Below are 14,522 nucleotides of genomic sequence, written 5' to 3' on the forward strand. Positions count from 1 at the left end.
TTAAGTAAGAATGTGTCCTGCTTGTATTCTGCTTAGAATTTTAGATAAATCATAATTTCTAGCAGTTTACAATTTATCTCGAGTGATCTTGATTTATGGAAAGTTTAATTATGTACGATTAAGCCATAAAATATTGTTTAGTATGGTTTGTTTGAGTAAGCAATCTGAGATAGACATACAGAATTTAGCTGATATCGCGAAACATTTTTCTATATTTTTAAATATAACAAATGATGTCGTTAGTAATGTTTGTACTTATAATTCCTTCGTATTTAGATTTGGAAATCACGAATCTTCATTAGGTTATGTTGCCCTGTCCATATAAATGATGTTTACGTAGTGTCGTGTAATATCATTTTTCGACTTTCCTCTACCTAAAGTATCATATGCCTGTCAGTCTGTATATGCGATCTACAGCTTAAATTGTTGAACCAACTTTATTCATTTTTGTTTTATGTAAATGTTGATTAAGCTAATGTTTTCGCAAAATCTACATGTTTATTCGGAATTTCGATAGAAATACCACGTTTTCTTTTGTCACGCTGCATCCGCAGGGGGAAAAAACCTGTATAATGATTAGAAAAAATGCTTTAATCACTGTTACCAAGTGTTAATTATATATTTAACTTCGGGTTTTTAATTTTGTCACAAATATTTTACTTTAAACACGTGTTAGTGTTTAGAGATATCATCACTGTGTTATTTTAGATAGCGATGTGTTATTTTAAAATAATACTTTTTAATATTTCTAATTATTTAAACGCAAAGTAATGAACACAATTAACGCATTTAATATTCTCAAAACATTGTATTTAAAAGTAAAAAAAAAAAAAAACTCATTTCTTTTTGTTCTAACGCTGTAGGTAAACTAGCCATTATTAAAATACAGTATAATGTTTAATTCTTTTTTCCTTTTCTCGTTTTCTTAAAAATGGTGGGACGTTATGGAACTAAATGTTATCACAGCCAAATGCAAACCACGTTACAATAAAACAGTAGATTTAATGAAATAAAACTTAAGACTAAAACTTTCTTCAAATTATAAAATATTTATTTATTTTTCAGTGCCTTTTTTTATGAACTCACAATTGTCACAAACAGTTTCAAAATATATTGCATTTAGCACCATTTTTTCAAGTAATTACTGCCTGATAAATGCGCTAATTAGTCAAATATGTTTGTAAATTGTTTATTCGGTTATTACTGTATATCTAGTGAAAGAACCATAACCTAAGTTCAGTGAAATTGGATGATCCACGTGGGCTAAAGTATTAATTCCTCCCCCACTGACACACACACACACAAAATTAAGATTTATTTGTTCGAACTTCGGGTTCTTCTAGGCTTTAATTTATTATAGCTTAAAGATTTGAACAGTGATTTTCAGACTTTTAACATCTGTGGACCTGATACACGAGTATTGTTTTAACAATCATAAACAGTAAAATTTTAAGAATCAAAGAACGTGTGAAAATATTTCTGTGTTGCTTCTAGAAGGTTTTATTTGTCAAAATTTATAGTAAAAGTAAGAATTTCATAATAAATATTTTTGAGGAAATCTTGATGGTTGCTTGTAAAACAGTTGGATTCCACAAAGCAGCTTGAACACCACTGGTTTTAATCGTAACCAGAGCAGTTACTGTATTTCAGATTTTTTATTATTATTACAATTATGGAAAAACACAGTGAATGGTCATTAATGATGATCGACTTATTTTGATAAAATAAAAAAAAAATTAGCTTGTTTAATTTATAAATCTCTCTTAAATATTACTTATAAATTAGTTATCAATTATTTTTAATTCCAATTTAAAATACTCAATTTGATTCCTTTAATTAAATTCCTTAGTCTATTATTGAGATTAATGTCATTTAACCTGTTAACATTTGTTATTTGCAGGGAAATTTCTCTAGAGTCTTCGATCTGGATGCATCTGACATGGAAAATGAAGAATCTTTTTCTCGAACAAGGTAAAATAATTAAGATATTTATTTGTCTCCTTTTTTGGCAGAAAATAGAAATTTCCTAATTCTTTTAAATTCAAATACAGTTTATGATTGCTAGAATACAATGCTTAATTCTAAAATGAATTAACAATTTTTATTTTCTGAATAATCTTTTTTCCTCCAGTTTATAAATGCATTTCTAAATCTAACAATTTATCTGTGGTAATTGAAAGGTAGCTTCCTCCTATCATCATGAATTCAAATACAATCTAAATATGATTTTCGTAATAAAAATTGCGTGGGCAAGCATCATTTTATCTCTCATTCCTCTTCACATATAATGACTAACTTCAACGCAGTGCAGCTTTGCCAGTTTTCCATAGAAAGCCTTTCCGAGAGGCACCCCTCTCCATCAAGGAAAATCTACCAAGGATCCAGATTGCCCTTGTAGATTGCTTTACCTCATCTCATCAAACCAAAACAGCTTCGTCGTAATGGAAACTGTGCGTGATTATATGGTTTATTGTGTACTTATACCCCCAACAAAAAAAATCCAGCAACGAGTTGCGTAACTTTCCCCGCAAAAATGTTTAAAATTGCATGTGGCGTTATCTGTTACGAGATTTTATTAAAAATGTAAAATTCTCGGGGGTCGTTTTTTGACTGATCGCCATACTCTCCCGCCCGCTGTTATAGGCCACAACAGGTCTGTTATATAACAGCAGAAGAAAGTAAAAATAAAATAGATTATTTTATTGGAATTATATTCCTGTTCCAAAATTTATAATTTTATAAAAATAAAAATAGAAAATATCCACTCATTTTTATGTAGGTTTCTATAAAATTTGATTTTCTTTTGCAGAATACATTTATTGTTTAATAAATAATCCGCATATTTTTGAATTTTTCTACTTCTACTATCGGTTTTCCATTATCGGTCTATTTTAATAAAATTATTTTTCTCTTTTTAAATGTAAAATTTTTCAATTCTATTAGACAAAAGATATAGCAATTAACATCTGTATTTTGAAGGCACGTGATATTAAAGCATGTATGAGATTTTACACTGACGCGATTGTTGTTATAAAATGTTGCATCACATAATACAACTTTAAAGCAATATTGTTACAATAGCATAATTTATATAAAAAACAAATAGTTAAACTTATCTTACTTTATTTATTTATCGTAAAATAAACAAAATAAATAAATAAATAGTTAAAAAGATTATATTGAATTTTCCTAAGACATTCAGCACAAGAGATTAGAAAATATAGTAATTTCTGACATTTTTAACAATACTCTGGAACACAAGGAATCCATAAACGAACATTTTCTCTAAATAGCTCTTACAGGATTTGATAATGAGTTATTTTCGCGTGGTATAACAAGTCATATGATAGTGATACCTTGCTTCTTATAGCGTAGAAAACATGATAGTGAACCTAAATCACAAGCTAAGTTTATTTCTCTCAAATCAAAGGAAGTTTTACTTCAAAAAGAGTAAAATGTCCGCTTCGCGTGCATATGAATATACGAATAATAAACCTTTACAGGTTTATTTTCTGGATCTGGATGTATCTGACGCGGAAAACAGTGAAAAAAAGGAAATATATCTCCATCATTTCCTCCATTCGAAATCTTGTTTACGAGTAGGTTTCGAAGATAAAAAGGAAAAGTTTTAAACCTACGGCAAGTACTCGTGCGATTATTTGTTCTGTACATTTTGATGAGAAATGCTTCATTTATCATTTACTAACAGGCGATTTTTGAAACCCCATACAGTTTCTACTATATTCATATTTAATAATACAAAACGAGAAAAAGACGTATACTTTAGGAAAGAAATAAAGTAAATCTGGAAAGTAAAATACAATGCTTTTTTTCAATTTGAAATAATAAATTTCTGTTTACAATAAAATGAAAGCTTCTACAAATAAATATTATTACTAAATATAAATACAGTAGAGCGTCGATAAGTGGAACGTCGGTAAGTGGAACGGCCGGAAAGTGGAACGATTTTCAGTCGGACTGTGTCGTGCTGAATCGAACGTTTTTGATACTAAATTTACTTCTAAAGTATAATTTTCATGTTTTTTTTATATTCTTTAATATATTTATTTTGTTTGTACAAAATGCAGAAATAATTTTTAACGATACGATAGCCTCGATGATTATTATAAAAATTTTCGTTAGGCTTAAAATCGACGAAAATTCAACACGAAGCCGACACGCAACGGAGAAAAATTCAACAGGAAGCGATACGCAACGGAGAAAAATTTGAACATCGGACAGGTTAATGTATTTTTTCGTACAAAGTCGGAAACTGGAACAAATCATTAACTGGAAGGACCCCAGTCCCCAATTGGTTCCACTTATCGACGCTCTACTGTATTTGATACTTTAAAAAAGTTTCATTGAGATTAATTTAATCGTAAGAATTAAATGTTAGAAAGTATATTTGAAGGTATAAAGAATAGGAAACGAGTTATTTAATAATAAAATTAAGCTTGTAAATTTAAAAATGACCGTACTCTGTTATAAAATTTTATATAATGACATAGGCCCTATACAGGGCAATTCAAGAGAATAATAGGAAATATCGCCACTTACGGAGCTTATTTCGGAGTCATTTTGAGCAAATGTTTCTATAAACTTGAGTCCTATTCTCGATAGTTAGAGTAATTCATTGTGAATGGCGTCGTAACCTCGGCTAATTTGAAAGTTAAAAATAAAATGTATTTTTCTATAATAAACAGCTATAATTTTCGGTATATTGTTTACAAAATGTATATTTTAATATTTGTAATTTCTTAGTCTCTGAATAACAGGCTGCCTATCCTTTATGCTAATAAAGATTAACAATAATAAATAGTTATAAATAACAACATTAAAAAGAAAAGTACAGTAAAAGTAAATAAAATCATAGATCTGTATTAAAAATACAGATCCATTTTCAGCTTTGTAAACTTTTACAAGAGTTTACAAGAGACTTTCAAAGATGTCTCCGTCTATTTCAGTACACTCGGTCCCTCCCGCTTATAAATCGCGTCTGCCTTTGCTTAGCAGCGGCAAGTAGCTCCTCACGTGTTTGTGCCTTCATCCGGTACGCAATAACCTTTATCCATCCCACACGCAGTAATCTAATGAGGTTAGGTTACACGCCGTACACAAATCTAGAAAATAATTCATCCGATCTTCACGAAACTAAATGTTACTATAAATTTTCCCTTACTGTACATAATTCCTATTCTAATTTTTCTTTGGTTTTTCACAACTGTTTATAAACTGCTGATGTAATACATTAATGGTCCTTAAGTTATGTGGCAGATACGTTCGTGGGCCGTAGTTTGGACGTAACTGAATTACGATGTGATAAATAATAGCCGAGTGTACTGTATATTTTCCGGACGAAAATGATCACGGCTCGCGTTTCTAATTTTTTTGCTTAGCTTCATCGTCGGAGTGATACATATTCAAGACGAATCACATCGGCTCCATTTTTATTCTGAAAAATACTATAATTCAATATGAAATTCTGCGAGATATTATAATTTATATGCACCATAATTCTTGAAAATTTGAAACTCGAGTCAATTTAGCTTCCAATGAATCACGCGTACGGACAATCAATTGTCTGTATATGGGCAGAATATATTTTCTTAATAGTGATAAAGATCGTTTTCGAACTTCAATCTCAAAAAAAAAAAATTGTCTGTGTTATAAATCCATCAGATTATGCAAATTAATATTCCAAACCTAGAAATAAAAATGACGCCATTTTTCCTGAAGAATTGACGAATCAAGTGAAATAAACAACCATTAAGGAAACGAGAAAACCATTACAAAAGACTACAATGTTTTATTTGTTTCCCGTAGTCGTTTCTGGAATATTTAGAATTATAAATCGAGGTTAAACGAGAATCGATAAATGAAGTCAAATAAAAGAAAAAAAAAGATTCTTCAGTAGAGTTAACGCTAATGTGGCTTTTGAATGCTGTACTTAAGTACACGCTAAGAAAAATAGTCGATGCATTTTTTCTCCCATTTAAAAAAAAAAAATATATTAATTGTAAAATTGTAATGGTTTAGAAAAAAAGTTATAGAAACTATCTTTTATTGGCCGAGGAAATTTATTTAATAATTAAAATATAAATTGATTATGTTTTAATTGTTAAATTCGTTTGATTAATATTAATCTACCAAATTTATTATTTCATATAAATTAGGCTACAAAAGAATTTTTTTAAATTGTGCTTTCCTCTTACAATTTTTAGTCCCAGTAGTATGAAAATTAGTATTGTCTTTATATGAGAAATGTTTAATATGCAATATATGTGTATTAGTGTTTTATTTTTGACTAATTATAAATTTATATCATGAAATTAATTCTTATTAACTAAGTTGTATTAACTTAGTTAATAAGAATTAATGAATTAAAAATTAAAAAATAAGTCAATTTTATTTAGTCCACTGGTGACTGAATGGATAAAACTACTGAACACTGGTAGTTAGTTGGTTGTAGATTTATGCCTCACCAACAGGTTGGCCATGTGGTTTTCTAGGTTTTCTTCCTGTGTCTAATACCTAAATAGGAGTCAGTTTTCCAAGAAAGTTCACCTGGGAGGCACTCTTCCTTTGGAAGGTCATTCATGTTGTCTTATACCTCAATCCAATATTATTTATTTTTTTCAGATTCATTTAATTTAATTAAAGTTAGATTTTTATTTAATCTTACATTTAATTAAGTTGTAAGATTAAATGAACAATTATCTTTACAATCAGATTGGTAAATTTTATGACAGTTTTGTTCTTTGTATGTCAAATTGCAGATTCAAATCTTAATTTGGATATTTCTGTTGTTAAAATCACTAAGAAAACCTAAAATTCAGCAATTTTTTTAATAAGTGCTAATGTTTTTGGACCTGTTGAATGGGCATCATCAGGCAACTAATTCTCCTGCATCATCCAACCATCTCCCCAGCTGGGGGATTAGTTTGCCTGATGATGCCCATTCAGCAAGGGCGAAGACGTTAGCACATAACCTAAAACCATTGGTATAGCCAGGGTTTTGTTATCAGGGGGCCTAGTAGAGGCTGTAATTTTCTAGGGAGGGGCACCAGGTTAACTGCGTGGGGGCTGGACTGTAATTTTCGGGGGAGAGGGAGGGGGAGGGGCACCAGGTTAACTGGGGGGACAGTGCCCACCCATGCCCCTTCCTGGCTACGCCCATGCCTAAAACCCATCAATTTTTTAATTATTAGTGGTTTTAATTCAAGTATACTCAGTTTTGAGTGGTAGTATTTTCTGTTATCAGTTATTAATGGGAATTGTTTACTTTTATCTAAAAAATATACTAGTCAGGAGCGGATCTAGGTTTTTTGGGATTTAGGGCTTATTGAAGTCCACTGGGGCCCCATTTTTTGTTACATTAAGAATTATTACAATAAAACAAATAATTCTATAAATTATCATTATTGTTACATTATTTATATTACTATTTTTACTATATTATAGTAAAATAAGTGCTCATTGTTAATGAAAAAGTATTAAAAATTTATGATGATAATTCAATTTTTGTGGGTCTTTGACACTTGGGGACCCAGGGCCTAAGCCCTATTAGTCCCTATGTAGATTCACCCCTGCAACTGGTATCTAGATCATATTGCTTTAAATATAAATAATTGTTTTTGTTTGAACATAAATTACATTTTTACCCTTCTCAAGTAGCTTTTGACTTGCATTTCTCAAAACAATTAGGAGATATTGCAAGGTTAGCTACATAATGAAATGGACATGAAGGACTTGTTTTATGTAAACTGATAGATTAATGAACTTCCTCTTTTTTCAATAGTTAACTTACTGATAGAAGATAATTTCAATTATATGATATGTCACTTTAATTGCTAAGACAATAGCATACCTGTTATGAAAAGTTATTCAGAAATTCTGTTATTTAGTATAAAAAAACATTGCATATAAATAACAATGTGGATTTTTATATAAAATATTACCAATATCATAATATTGCTTTGAATAATTCTGATGATGCTTTAAAACAGTTAGGGGTTAATCCTTCATCACTTGTGCAAATTTTTATAATTACTGATTTTAAAATTAGCAAACTTGTATTATAATTGTATAATAACCATATCATTTGAAAAAATTATATTTTTTTTAATATAAATATCTAGTCCATTTGAAGGAAGATTTCCCATTAATATTGGAATAACAGGTTATGTGGCTGCAACAGGAGAAGTAAGTATATTGATTCTTTTTCTATAATTTTCATTATACTATAAATTCATTAATTTAACTGGCTATGCTTAATATTAATAATGTATACATCTGAAATCATTTATTGTTCATTTCATTATTGAATTCATAATGTAATGATATTTAATAATAATGTAACAAATAATGAAATTAAGTTTTTAAAACATGAATACGAACTTGTATACTTTTTCGGTTAATGTGAGCCTAGGTATACAAAATGGCGGCGCTTCCGGTAACCTCGATGGCAAGTGTTTTTAGAAAAGAAATGTAGATGGCGCTGATAGTAATGATGCCTTCGTATGCAAATATCCATCAAAAAATTCGTGGTTTTTTTTACCTACATAGATTTGATCCAGCTGACATCCTGAACTGCATTGGCTATCTGACTGAAGGAATTCATGGACTAGAAAAATTGAAACAACCTTGTAAACCAAATATGGAATAATTTTTAATGAAAATATTTTCTCTCTGTTAACATAACACCCAGGAAAGTAAATTATTTCGTAAACTTTTATTACACAGAGAATATATTTAGTCATATGTTCTCTGTGTAATATTGATACTTACACAGAGAACATATGACTAAAGTGCAGGACATTTTAAAATATGATAATAAAAGTATAAACTAGCCTATTTCAGTGTTTCCCAACTTAACCTTTTTGGATTAGCAACACACTTTGAATTTAGTAAGGTTCCTGCAACACACTATAATTTTTAAAATAAAAATGTTTAAAATTTAAAATAAGTTACTGTTGATTTTAAAACTTTTACAGAAGTTAAATTTACCAAGACGACAACTCACAATTTTACAAATATACTATAAAAATAAAAAGACTATTTTAATCAATGCATAAAGAGCTAGGGTAAGCTAGGGTAAGCTGCAACATTTATAGAAGCTCCAGAGTTGGTATGATGGCATATGCATAGACACATGCAACTTTTGTGAGAGAGGTATGCTGATGCTGAAAAGTTTGCAACAATTGGCAGTTTAGTGAACACTTCCTTCTCCCTTCGGTTGGCTGGCAGTAAAAAGATGAAAGATAAATAAAATTTTAAAAAAGAGTTTATTAAAAGTTCTAAAAATATATTTAATATTTCTGCAACACACCTGAGACACTCTCACAGTACACAGGTTGGGAATCAATGGCCTATTTAATTATGAATATAACAAACTTTTAAAAATAATCTGTAAGAAACAACTAACCACAAAAAAGTAATGAATTAATGTAACATGAAAGACTTATATAAAATTTTAGTTGATAACTTAATATCAAATGTTATCTAATTATTAATAAGGATGGAGAATATTAGATGTATCCAATTAAAAGTTAGGTGTAAATTTGTATTCTTTTCCATCTTAAAAATAATTAAACTAGTTTCAATATTAATAAAATATAAAATTATTATATATTTTAGTTTTACATAGACTCTTGCATTGTGCAATTCATTTTTATTTTTAATTCTTATATTATTGTTTATTTCTTTTATCTTTTTTTAAATTTAAATATATAAAATATATGTATTATTAAGTTTAATGAATATTATGTTTTAGACTTTAAATATTCCAAATACATATGAAGATGAAAGATTTGATCCTAGTGTAAGTATCAAATGTTTTTAAATAAAAATTATCCTAAATTTTTAGTATTTCTTGAAATATCCTCAAATTTAATTACATTTTATAATCAATAATAAATTAATATTAATATTTTCTTTATTTTTTAAATAGGTAGATGAAGGTACCGGTTTTGTCCATCGCAGCATTCTCTGCATGCCTATTAGAAATGCAGATCATAAGATTATTGGTGTGAGTCAACTTATTAATAAACTAAATGGCTTACCATTTACAAAAAATGATGAGAACCTGTTTGAGGTGAGAATATTAATTTATTCAATGAAAATATCTGGAAAATATTTTATTAATTATAATTCATTATTGTTATTTCTTTAAACTGGAAATACTACTATTATAATAACAAAATTTATATAATCTGGGATTTCTGTGAATAAAATAAAAGTAAATTGTACAATTTACAACAGTGTAATGTGAAAGATTATATCAAAATTTGTTATTTTGCTTGGTTTCAGAACTGATTGTAAATATATATATTTTTAAAACTTTCTTATTAAAATGGATAGAAATATTTCACATTACAAAATTTAAAATTTTCTAACATAACTGCAATTTAATTTTTTTTATAAAATACATATTTTATTAGACATATCATAAACAATCAAGTTATCACCGAATTTAATATAATAGTGTTTATTCACACAGGAATGCTAAAATTGTTTATTAAATAAACTTTAAATAAATTCAAATAAATTGAATTGAATCAAATAAATTTCCAAAAAAATTTGATTCAAACAGAATTGATCTGACATTCCAAATAGATAATGTAATAGTAGCTGTAGCTCTTTTTCAATACTGCTGAATAGATAAAGCAGTAGTTCATACTTTTTTTCAAAAGGCATGATATGTAAAATATATACTATTATTTTACTAATGTTATATGGAATATTTACGTAATGAAGTTTTCTTTTATAATTACAAAAAACATTTTAGATTTATATTTTCATCTCTTGGAAATAAGTGCTCTTTACTGCTATCTGGGATGTGTGTTTTAGCTCAGCTTTGCATTAATGATAGAACAATTTTGCATAAGTGACTCATTTAATTCATTCATAGTGGAGAATTATTTCTTTCTTCATGAAAACTATCTGACACTTTATATTAGAAATACATTTAATAGAACTTTTTTATGACTTTAAGAATTTTGATCTTAATCTTCTATAATAATTTTTCCATTTGTATAATTGCAAAAAAGGAGTTTTAAATAAGAAATTTTTTCTTTCATTTCAGTAAATATCCTGATGACATTTTTGTTTTTAATATTTATTTAGGATTTCTCTTAATTTTAGTAGATTATCTTGTCTTTAAGATCAAAAAATAATAACCATTGTGTAAAACTTCAAAAGAAAATTATGTATTATAATTAAAATAAATAAAAAATAAAAAAATTTTTATACAATATAAAAAAAAATTATTTTTATAATTTGAAGTAACATAATCATTTAAATACTTATAAGTATTTTATGCTTTTTATAAATATGTATAAAGTTAGAATTAAAAAAAAAACTAACAACATATTGTCTACATAATATTAATGAAAGCAGTTTCTTGATATAAAAGTGAAACAGGTTTGGAATAGAAAAGCTAGAAGATACTTTGCTTCATGAGAAGGTTTTAGTTTTTCTGCACTCCCTTGAGCTTTGTTAACAGATTTTTTTTTCATTTACATCTTTGATAATATGCAGGAGTTAAAATTAAAAATTTTTAATTTTATTTTGTTATATTCTTTACAGACTAATTTTAAAGAATATATTTAAAATCCATTATATTATACTTTTAATTTTGTATATAAATAAATGACTGAAAATTGCAATATAGGTAATAATGAATAGAACTTATTTTCATAGAGGATAAATTATATTCATTACTCTTAGAAGACATACTCTCTTAATTATATATGTTCATTGATATATATTATATATCATTGTTTTATTGATCATTTAAGGAAACCAAATAGAAATATGTCACTACAGTGGAAACTCACTTCAGTCATGAATATGCATTTACAGATAAAATATGATTGGGGTTGCAATTTGAAAAATTTGTAGACCTATAAATTTCCACTGTTGTCTGTCCTTCCTTAATCTTGAGAATGGTGTTAGGAAAGTCATCGGGCTTCCTATCCCTAAGGTTTCTATAGAAACCTTAGGGATAGGAAGCCTGATTAACTATATATGAACTTCTGATACAAATCAGAAGTCATATTATTTCAATTCAAAAATTTTCCTTTTAAAAATATCAGATAGATGACTGGCACAACTCAATTGTTAAAGGAAAAGTATGATGTACAGGGGCAAGCCACTACTAATTTGAAGTGGCGAGCATATATTTTAAATTAAATAAATTAAAAATATGATTAAAAATTGCAGCCTGGCATTGTGATGATGTCACAATAAATAATTGCTCATTAGCTTTTATCTCTGTTTTTTGTAAAGTTGAATAAATGCAGCAAATCTATCAAACATTTACAAGAATACAAATCTAAAACAAAATCAGTGAAACTGAAAAGAAATTTACATTTATTGAATAAGAATACAATTTGAATCATGAAATTTTAATTAATATACATTATTATAACATGTAGACAAATGTTATAATAATGTAAATGTTCAAAAACAGCTATTCATATTAATGAATAGCTGTTTATTAACAATTATAAATTATATTAAATTTTGACACATTTACTGTAACTATTTTTAGTTCATATTGTATTAAGTTGAATTATTGTGTATGTTTATGTACATAATAACATAGTATATTTTCAAAGAGCAAATTATTCAATGCTATTTAATAATAATAAATAAAATAATTATGGATTTTTAATAAAACAATCAATCATAATTTATCTAAAGCAAGTGAATGAAGATATACTTATTACAAGTATAATCAGATATATATGAGTTGTTCAGAGACCAATCAATGTAAGTCCATAATCAGAGTTTTCATTCTAAAAGGAAGTAGAAAGAATAAAGTTTCCAGTGCCCAAGAACTAACATCCTTATTGTTTATAAATATCATTAGATCACTTCTTCTGTTGTGTATGAAAAAATGGCAAAATAGTGAAGCATAACTCTAAATTTGCTCCCCTGTAATATTGTAACAACTGGACTTAGGCTGATTTGGCTTTATGTGGCCAGTTCAGAAAGTTCTGGAACTTATTTTTTCTTAATTTTTTGGACATACCTACAACTTAGTTGTCCTTGTCTCCTTCAAAGTACTCTCCTCTTTTATCAATACACCACTTCCAGTGTGGTGCTGCCATTTCTAGAAACATATCTGATAAGCATTTTTCAGGATCACTCATAGGTGCTCTTGCAAATTTTTCTTGATCTCTTTAATCATCTGAAATCTATGTTCTTTCAAAGTGATTTACAGCATAGGGAATAGGAAAAAGTCTACAGGAATGAGGTCAGATGAGTAGGGTGGGTGGGAAAATGCAAAGTGTTCCTGTTTTAGTCAAGAAGTCATGAGTCAAAAAGGGATATAATTTAAAAAAAAAAACAAATATTATATTCACTTAATTACTGTGACAATGATACAGCACAAAGTAGAGTTGCTATATTATTACTTTGAGTAGCATATAGCACTAACACAGTCAAAACTGTTTCACTGGTCATGGGTTCATGCATTGCCAACGAGCTGGCCATGTGGAGTTTTCCAGGTTTTCTTCAAGTTAGTAACACCTAAATAGGGCCAGATTTTCAAGAAAACTCCTCTGTGGCAAGGGGATGCCCCTTGGCAGATCACACACATGTCATATAGTTGTAATCAAATAAACTAAAGTACTGTAATTGTAATAATTTTTCTATAAACTCACTATTTATGAGAAAAACTTCCCATGTAGTTATGGCATTCTGATAATGTTCTTAAAATTTCAAAAATATATATATTTTTTTGAAATTTACAATTAATAACTCCAGTTGTAACAATTACTGCGATGGGTACTTTATAAATTCGGGCAACGCCAGGCATATCAAACTAGTTTAAAAATAAAATGAAACCTTAGAGCTCCCTTGGGGATTAAGAAAAAGGCAACTTGATGACAAAGGGGGTGGGCACATGCCTCAAGTGCCCCAATGCATGGGTACCCTGTCTGTACATCTAAGTTTCATTGCCAGTAATGATTTTTTTTCATGAAGGTTTCTTCCTCATTGGCATGATTCAAAAGATCCTGACAGATGGCAATCCTAGTGTCTCTTTGATCTCGCATCTGGAGTCGTGACACAAATTTTGCATTGATATGATGCAACTGTAATTTTTCCTTCAGAATGTTGTGGCATGATCCTATCAAGTTGTTGCACTCTTCAACAAGTTTTCAAACAATAATTAGAATGCATGACTTTACAAACTTGTGCAACGTGAGTGTTGTCAGATGATGCTGATGGTTGTCCCTCACTTGAGTCATCTGCTGACTGCTGACTATCCTTTAAATTTCTTGAACCACTTGTAACATTGGATATGACCAAGACACTTATCACCATAAACCTGCTTCAACATTTCATGGGTCTCCATAAACATTTTCCCAAGCTTGCAACAAAATTTGATGTTTATCTGCTGCTTTTGCACGTGTCATCTTGCAAATCACAGACCACCTGCTACTTGTATGCAAACAAAAATCTGTAGCACGAAAACTAATCATAGCAGAATAAGATAGCAACCAGTAGGT

The 14,522-nt window shown here is 28.6% G+C and overlaps 1 protein-coding gene across 1 annotated transcript in view; it reads left to right on the top strand.

Annotated features, from left to right (window-relative positions):
• LOC136981067 (dual 3',5'-cyclic-AMP and -GMP phosphodiesterase 11-like) overlaps positions 1-14,522 on the top strand; it is a gene marked incomplete at its 3' end in the record, with an annotated part of 64,513 nt that overhangs the window by 30,025 nt on the left and 19,966 nt on the right. Inside the window, 4 exon segments of the mRNA XM_067277341.1 lie at positions 1,901-1,971; positions 8,142-8,205; positions 9,776-9,823; positions 9,953-10,096. Coding sequence (XP_067133442.1) covers positions 1,901-1,971; positions 8,142-8,205; positions 9,776-9,823; positions 9,953-10,096 — 327 coding nt within the window.

This window comes from Centruroides vittatus, unplaced genomic scaffold, assembly GCF_030686945.1.
Source record: "Centruroides vittatus isolate TY-2023 unplaced genomic scaffold, ASM3068694v2 contig_742, whole genome shotgun sequence".
NCBI classification, from domain to species: domain Eukaryota; kingdom Metazoa; phylum Arthropoda; class Arachnida; order Scorpiones; family Buthidae; genus Centruroides; species Centruroides vittatus.